Source organism: Chaetura pelagica, unplaced genomic scaffold (genome assembly GCF_000747805.2).
Source record: "Chaetura pelagica isolate M959 unplaced genomic scaffold, ChaPel_1.0 scaffold650, whole genome shotgun sequence".
NCBI lineage: Eukaryota > Metazoa > Chordata > Aves > Apodiformes > Apodidae > Chaetura > Chaetura pelagica.
Genome location: NW_009951820.1, coordinates 762,671 through 771,047, shown reverse-complemented (window position 1 = coordinate 771,047; position 8,377 = coordinate 762,671). Strand labels below are relative to the sequence as shown.

Sequence of the window (8,377 nt, the reverse complement as noted above, 5' to 3'; positions counted from 1 at the left end):
AGCGGCCTCAGGGCCCGAGACACCGACTGAGACGGGCCAGGCTCGCTGACCTGCTGCTCCTGCAGTGGGACACGCCGTGCTGGCCATCAACGGCGCGGAGGTGAACGGGCGCTGCACGGCGGATGGGAAGGACGTGCTGGAGTTCCTGGGCAACCCGGCCAACTACCCCGTGTCCATCCGCTTCGGCCGCCACCGCCTCTCCTCCAACGAGAAGCTCATGCTGGCCTCCATGTTCCACTCGTGAGCCACAGGATGGGACAGGACGGGGTTGGTGCGGGCAGGGGTGCTGGGGGTGCTGAGGGCTGTCTCTCTGCAGGCTCTTTGCCATCGGATCGCAGCTGTCCCCCGAGGTGGGGAGCTCTGGGATCGAAATGCTGGAGACTGACACCTTCAAGCTGCACTGCTTCCAGACGCTGACAGGTACAATCTGGCCCTAGGCACCCAGCACCACTCCGGTCTGCTGGGGCTGGCACAGAGCTCAGCTATCCTCTCTCCTCTGTCATTGTGGCCCCAGGGATCAAATTCATGGTTCTTGCTGATCCCAGGCAGGCAGGCATAGACTCCCTTCTCCGCAAGATCTATGAAATTTATTCTGACTTTGCTCTGAAGAATCCCTTCTACTCTCTGGAGATGCCAATCAGGTAAGCCCACTGCCAATAACACAGTGAAAACTCTTCATCACCTTCTGCCCGTGCAGTAACAAATTCCAGAAGCCCTTAAGTACCAAAGCAGACCTAGGGGGTGAGGGAATGGGGAAGATGCGGCACATGGCTGCAGGGATGGGACACTGACCTGTTCCATTGCTGGTGAAGTGAGAGGTTCTGCTCCTTGGTATGATCCCTGCTGCCCAACATAGCCCTATACCCACACAAGACCCTGCCCTGGGACTGGACAGCAGTCAGGCTGCTGCCTGTGATGCATGGAATCTCTCCTTGCAGGATGCAGAACCAAAGGATATGGAGATTCGGCCTTTGTTATCCTGTTATGGAGGTAGTCACCCCCTTCTGTTTTTCTGACTTTTTCAGATGTGAGTTGTTTGATCAGAACTTGAAACTTGCTCTGGAGGTGGCGGAAAAGTCTGGACCCTTCGGACCGGGATCATAGAGAACACTGTTCCTGCCGCGCCTGCTCCTTCTGTGAAGAGCTGGACCTGTCCCAGAGCTTTCTCCTCCACAGCAGAGTCTGCATATCCCCAAAACGTGCTTCACTATTTCCCAGGATACCCTTTTATCCCCTTTGTTGTGAAATTTACCTTACACAGACTCGTTACTGTTTACATTGGGCCACAGAGGATGATTCTGCTTCAGCAGATCCACTGCCCTCAGGGAAGCAGCGAGAGGCTCAGGGCTGCGCCCGATGCAGCCGCTTGTTTTCTTTCTAACTGTACATACGTTCTTCCTGTATAGCTCTAAGTTATGGCTTCACAGAGGATTTCTGTGCAGAAGTAATAAACATTCCTCAAAAAGCTGGGCAGTTGGGTTTCTCTTGGCAGGGTAAATGTGCACTGGTAGCAACTCAAAGTGATAATGAGGAGGTTTGGGTGGTTCTGCTCGTGCTGCTCCCCACAAGACAACCAGAGCCCTCATGACACTGCTCTGTTTTTATTCACAGATAGTAGCTCATATAATTAAGTACAAAATATAATTAACTTTCATTATTCTAATTAAGGCTGGCTACCTACTCTTCCAACCAAGCTGTTGCGTGCAGGTTCTTTGCAAGTTGAACCTGCCTCTTCCAGGGAAAAATGAGAAGATTCCACAAAATCCTGGTGAAAAACCTGAGTCGACTTATTAGAACGAGCGCTGGGCATGAGCGTGCCAGGCTGGGCTGGTGGCCAGGCTGAGCCCCAGCCCTCAGCCATGAGAGACACAGCTCTGGACCAAAAACATCCTAAATTACACACCTTGTACTGAAAAAAAACAAGGCAATGCTAGAAATGGCCGTTTCCAGGGAACCCGGCTGTGAAGTGCTTGGTCGCCTCCCTGGCCAATCATTAATGCTGGACAGGCAGGCAGAGCAGCTCTAAAACGCTGCCCCTGGTGCTCCAAGGGTTCCTTGGAAACCTGCCTGTTGCCACACGAGCCCTGGATGGTGCAGAGCACCACCTCACTCCTAAAGCAAGTCCTGGGCAAAGCTAAAGCCACGCTGCTCTCCGTGTCATGCTGAACACTACAAGCATCATCACCATCACTTGCTGCTCCAGAGCCGGGAGCACACTCCTAAGCAAGCTGATGATGAACAAGGTGGTGAAGACTGATGTCAGCAACCCTGAGCTGGCAGTTAATGGACAAGACAAACAAGGACAAAACAGAGTGCAACAGCACCTGGAGCCAGTTACCCGGGAGCAGCGTTGGTGAAAGTGGGGCTGCACAGCCTGCTCACCTCACCAGCAGTGCTATGAGAAGGAGGTACTGTGAAATCATTGCAAATGTAAACTAGCTGAATTATCACATCTTGAGGGAAACGGTGATCAGTAGCAGGAACCTTGTGCCCTTGGGCACGTGGCAGTGGAGGAGAAACTGAGACATTTTTAATCTAGGTTGCAGCAATAGGTAAACTCACTCCTAGGCCAGTTAAACAAAAAATGAGCATCATTCAGGTCAATGTGGACACATCCTTTTCACCAAGCAGGTTCTCCTCAGTCAGCCTTCTTGGGAACATGGCCCATCTTGGTGCGGATGTTCCGCAGCAAGAAGAAAGCCACCGTGCTGGCAGTGCAGGTGATTTCAGCCACCCAGAAGGCTGTGGCCCAGCTGTAGTGCTTGGCAATGGTACTGAAGGGCAATCCAGCCAGGAAACCTCCAACTGTGAGGAAAAACAAACAAAACTAGCAACCCTCCAGTGTCTCCATTTTATCTGCCAACACTGGTTTTTGCATGTATAAAAATTCCTCAGGCATGGTTTGAACTTAAAGCAAACCTGTCGGGTACAGCAGGAAGCATCCCTCTAGCTTCCAGCTCCATTATCTCTGCTTCTCATGTGGCTTCCCAGGGTCAGTAACTTGGCAGCCAGAGGCTAGACCATACTTCATCAAGAACACACGAGGGTTTGCTTGTTTTTCAGGAAGAGGGGCATTACTCACCATTGGCCATGAGGGCCACGATGGCGTGGGAGGTGCCGCACAGGTTGGTGGGGGCACTTTCATTGGCAATGACCCCAAACAGGGCAATGGGTCCGTAGGAGGAGAACCCAAACACAGCTCCCAGAGTCAGGATCCACAGCTGCCAAAACAAGTTATGATCAAAAACAGGATCTGTGCATCTTACCCGTCAGTCAGCAACTGCTGGAAAATCTCAGATCCCATGCCTGGTATGAGGGGGTTTGACATTTTTGGGCCAACAGCAGCTCCTCAGCTTGTGCCAGAGCTGTGAATCAAGGTGCTTTTAAAAATGAACCTGGAGACACCAGCTGAAAGCTGCTCTTATTTTAGATGTGAGTGGCTGATCAGAGCACCTTTATTTGTGAGCAGCCACTACCTGATACCCTCTCTGTGCTTCTAAACAAACACAGAAACAAACCCAAAACCCCAAAAGTCTGAACTGCAGCGCTAGCTCAAGCTCCAAGACCACCTGGGTTGGAATTCATCGGTCACTTGTGGAAGGATGGCAAAGCACAAGTACCTTGACCACCTCAAGACTACACCACTCTTTTTGAACTAGAAACACCATTTCCAGATGCTCAGAAGAAAGCAAATGCCATCTTATTTTCGAGATAGGAAACAGAAACACAGGGTTAAGAAAACACAAAAGAGAATAATTTCTCCTGACCTCACTCATAAGACCCCTGAACTGGCTACATTTTACCTGATGAATAAACATCCTTGGAACCTTCTAGATAAGAACTTCAACATTTTATATTCAGACTTTAAAGTCAGTTAGTGTAATAAAATGATCATAAGAAAAGATTTCTTTAACAAACTCACTGTAATCTTCTCAGTGCCCTGCTTCTAAGTTCTGGAGGGCTAACCAACCACCCAGGATAAGAAAAAGGCAGATCAGCACAAGCAGAAACAGGCAGAGGGAGAAAAAAATGCAAGGCAGAAACCTCATGTTCTTTTAGGCCTGTGAGATCAGCTAGAGGTTGCAAGGCTACAGTCCAGAAGTGATTTTCCTGAAGAAGAAAAGAAGGAAAGGAGAACAGAGGGTTCATTTATTTAGCAATCACTAGAGAAGATGCAAGTGATGTCTACGCTGCTGCCAGTCACACAGGCTACACAAGCTGACCCAGGCAGCAGCCCACACCAGAGTGAGTCAGCCTGCCTCTCAGGCAAACAAAGACAGTGCAAACATACAGCTCTTGGGAAGGGAGAAGGAAAGTCACACTCCCTATCACCAAACTTCTCACCATGAGAGGGCTGTCCTGACAATGAACAGCCAGCTACTCATGCAGGAATTACCTTGGGAGAATCGCCTGTGACTGTCACACGGAAGAGGAACATGGAGACGCACATCCCTGCCATCATGGACAGCAGCAGCGTGTGGCGAGGGTTCCCATAGCTTGACAGACCCACCTGTAATGCAGAAAGGGAAACTGAGGCTCAGACACTGGAAGGACCCTTCCATACTCATAGTAACTAACAGTGTCTGCACACCCAGTCAGAAACACGGATGGTTTGTTTGTTAGGAGTGCATCTTTTAGCAAGATTTCCTGGTTCAGTTTAAGGACTGCTCTGAGCACTCCAGCTATACCAGTGGCAACACAAGCCCGACCACACCTTGTAAAGCAGTTGAGATGGGTCACATCCCTCCCAACCTGCCTCTGCATGAAGGGGAAGAGGTGGGTTAATCACAAAGGGTCTGTTTCCAAAGTCCCATTTCACAGCAGGGTGGTTTAGACACAGAACTGTATCCAGAAGAGCAACTTGGGGAGACAGAAGAAAGAAATGTGGTGCTGAGAATACCTGTTTTCTAGCATGAGGCATCACTTACTCTTGCTACCGCTCTGTCAGAAAGGTATCCAGCAGCAATGCTTCCCACCAGACCCCCAATCTCCAGGGCACTCATGTAGGAACTACCTAGAAGGGAGGTGAAGCAGAGAACTGGTCGTCAGGCTCAGCCACGGTAGACAATCTGCTGCCTGCTTTAGGCAGGAATACCTGTCTGCCAGTCCTGGGACGACCTTGGCACGAGCAGCACTGGGACACCCAGCACATGCAGTAAATTCATCAGTGAGTTATTTCAATAACCTTGTATATCTAAAGGGACAAGCAGGAGGTGAGCAACCAAGTCCTTCAGATGGAGGTGCCCGAGTCCTTCTGCCACACCATCAGCCTCTCTGCCTCACTCCCCAAACTGCAGCCCCAAAGCTTCAAAATACAGTTTTGCATCTTACCCACAAGCATGGATTGTCCTCTTTCTTGGATGAGGAAGAGCTGACCCCAGTCGGTACAGCACGTTTTCACCCCAAAAACAACAAGGTAGCCTGTTGAGAGCACCCAGAGGTACGGCGAGAGCAGCAGCTCTTTCAAAGTGCTGTTGTCACTGGAGGAACCTGTGAAGGAGATGAGGACTTACTACTGCTTGAGCACAGCTACTGACCCACACCAGCTCCAGCATCACAGACAGACCTGTGGGCAGGAAACAGGCACAGGGACATCCTTACAGAGGGAGGGATTTGCAGCTACCCAGAGTGTATAGCTTCACCTGCCCCTTGGTATGGGTTTGCTACAATTTCAGAATCTTTTCTGACAATTTATGCCCCAGTCATTAAAGATTTCAAAAGAATAATCAAAACGCTACTCAAAAGGAATTTCTGTATCGTAGTTGCCAATAAACCATTCACAAAAGTTGTTAGAAAAATTACCTGGTTCCAGATTCTGTGCTAATGTTTTCAAGCTCTGCCAGTGAAAGCCAGTACAGATACCCAAGGATGCTGGCTTTTGGGTGCTACCTTGATTTTTCCAAGTCTCCCAGTAACACCTATAAACCTACCCTCCCCAGAACCATATCGTTTCCTTACACTAAAAGATCAAGGCTAGCAGCACAGGCACCGCAGGAAGGTAGGCTGAGATTCCACTGGCCTTTAAAAGCCTACAGCAAACCTGTGTTGCAATTCCCCTCTACCTGTCCTGCTTTCAGAGGAGCCCCATACTCCGTGGTCTGAACAAACATTTACTAACCAGATGTTAGGTTAGGACAGAAATCACAGAGCAGAGTCCACCACAAGCCAGGGGTCAAGAGGACCCACAGCAGGGTGAGGGGAGAACTGCTCATCCTCTGCCAGCATGGAGGAGAGGAGGGTCAGGCTTAAGGAAGCGTTTCTGGCTGTTGGGATTTTTCTTGGCTCACAGTCTCAGCAAACAAAGGCCCAGGAAAACTAGGGTACTGTCAGTAGGAAAACACCCAACGGGTGGGGAGATGAACCAGCATTCAGGACTAGATGCACACGCAGGCTGAGGAGCAGGACTAACTGCCCATCAGGCTCTTCCTCTGCTCTGCTGGGATGGGCTCAGACCTCCCTTCCCACCAGGTCACTCTGGGGCTTGGTTGACACGACTGCTAACTTGAGCACAGCAGCTGGACCTGCTCCTGCGGCTCCCCGCTGACAGCAAAATCTCATGCTCACCTTTCTTTCCTTTCCTAGGTCCTTGCTCGATGTTGGGCAGCCCAACATCCGACGGCTCATTTTTAATCAGGACAAGGCAAACAAAAGAGACGGCCACGCAGGTGAAGCCAGAGAAGGACAGTGTCATGCGCCAGTCGTAGTGCAGAGACACAAGAGCAGCGACAATGGGGCCCAGGCCTCCAGCCAGGTTCATGCTGGTGGACAGGATTGCCCACCACGTCCCAAACTGGGAGGGCTCAAACCACTGTGCAACAACAAGAAAAACAGCATGAGGTCTGAGAGAGTGACACTGTGCCTGAAAACCTTCACTGCAGGCCCACGCTGTGGATCTAAGGCAATTCAAACACAGATTTACAAGAGCAGGTAAAGGGAGCGCCTGCTGTTCACGACCTCAGTTGTGCAGGGAACTCTAAAAGTGAGGTGAGTGCCAGCCAGAGGAGCCTAACAGGTGCTCCCAGCACCAGCCAGCTTGTCGTTATTTCTGTGTACAGACGATGAAACCGAGACATGAACTGGGAGAGGCACATTTAAGAGCACATGGTTCTATATACTCACTTGCTAGGAACAGAGTCTGGAAAGGTCTGCTGGGACAGGACCATGAATGGGCATTCAGGGAATCATAGGGTAAGTTTAGGACTTGCTGGGTTAAGTATCAGGAACCATCAGCTTTGCAGTGAGTGCCCAGAGCCAGAACAGGTTGGTTGGTGGCTGTCGACAGGAAAACGTCCAAGTGCCACCTTCCCTCCACAGAAAACGCTGTGTATTGTGGCCATTATTCTGGACCTTTCTTTCCATGCACAAAACCACCCCAGACATCCCTCTTCTTGCTAGCTAGATGCCTCACAGAAGGGCAATGCAGTTGTTCAGGCCCCTAAGTCCTGCATATTCCTGGATTTTTTTCTGTCAATGCACAGCTGAGCTCCTTCCCACCATCCTAAGGCAGAAACCAAGCAGTGACAATCTCAGTGGAACAAAACCCAAACACACATCCAGCCCAGAGGCTCGACTCAGGCTGTGCCTCCACCAGTTGTCGACCTGAAGAGCTGCAGTTTGCAATTCCTGAGTTCCCTGAGCATGCAGATCGAACTCTGCTCGTTGCCCCTTGCCCAGCAGCAAACGGCCACAGCAGCAGAGGGAACCAGCCCTCGACCTGCCCGAAACACCGGATCCCAACAACTCACAACACTCAGCCAGGAACAGGTCTGCTGCCAGGAGGTGCTACTTACCAAACTGAGCTACTACTGAAGCACAAGAACACAAGGGCTAATGAACTGTTTGAACATCAGCTAGAACAAGAACCCAGCACACAGAAACTCATACTCTGCAGGCAGAGGAATGTGCAGCCAGTGGTTCTGACCTTCCAAGCTTGGAGGAGGCAGGAAGCTGCCAGTTCCTCTGAATTTAGAGCCAGCAACACGGTCTGCACAGACCTGCTGCCGAGATAGTGCAGACAAGTTTCCCTGCACGTTTTCCACTCACCTTCCGCAGGATCTTCCCGCAGGGCGGCCAGCCCAGCCCCTGGGCCAAGCCGTTGAGGAACCAGAGCCCGGCGAAGGCGGTGACAGTGGAGCTCCAGGAGAAGACCACGTTGACCAGGCCCACCATGAGCAGGCCGGAGGAGAAGAGCCAGCGGGCGCTCATCTGGTCGGAGAGGACGCCGCTGATGAACTTGCTGATGGCGTAGGCCGCGGACTGGCTGCTGGTGATGAGACCTGCGGCGGGCAGAGCCCGGGAGGCGCCTCAGCCACCTGCCCGGCCGGCACCGGGCGGGGGGGGGTCCCGGGGCCGGCACTCACCCAGCTCGTCCTTCCCC

The 8,377-nt window shown here is 51.4% G+C and overlaps 2 protein-coding genes across 3 annotated transcripts in view; one reads left to right on the top strand and one right to left on the bottom strand.

Annotated features, from left to right (window-relative positions):
• The window catches only part of TRAPPC4 (trafficking protein particle complex 4), a 1,908-nt gene extending 804 nt beyond the window's left edge, over nucleotides 1-1,104 (top strand). Inside the window, exons 2-5 of the mRNA XM_010008832.1 lie at nucleotides 66-240; nucleotides 317-420; nucleotides 515-641; nucleotides 1,026-1,104. Of these exons, the coding sequence (XP_010007134.1) occupies nucleotides 66-240; nucleotides 317-420; nucleotides 515-641; nucleotides 1,026-1,104 (485 nt within the window). The remainder of the gene's footprint in view (nucleotides 1-65; nucleotides 241-316; nucleotides 421-514; nucleotides 642-1,025) is intronic.
• Nucleotides 1,105-2,422: 1,318 nt separating this feature from the next.
• On the bottom strand, nucleotides 2,423-8,268 carry SLC37A4 (solute carrier family 37 (glucose-6-phosphate transporter), member 4). 2 transcript variants are annotated; one of them, XM_010008813.1, is made up of 8 exons: nucleotides 8,044-8,268; nucleotides 6,565-6,808; nucleotides 5,332-5,490; nucleotides 4,929-5,014; nucleotides 4,397-4,510; nucleotides 4,045-4,110; nucleotides 3,083-3,221; nucleotides 2,423-2,805 (listed from the first exon to the last, which is right to left on the bottom strand). In XM_010008813.1, exons 1-8 carry the CDS (start codon nucleotides 8,203-8,205, stop codon nucleotides 2,639-2,641), a joined length of 1,137 nt encoding a protein of 378 aa, XP_010007115.1. In that variant the 5' UTR covers nucleotides 8,206-8,268; the 3' UTR covers nucleotides 2,423-2,638. The 2 variants fall into 2 exon arrangements, with proteins under 2 accessions (XP_010007115.1, XP_010007122.1); XM_010008820.1 differs by lacking the exon at nucleotides 4,045-4,110 and having other exon boundaries at nucleotides 2,514-2,805.
• Nucleotides 8,269-8,377: the final 109 nt, after the last annotated feature.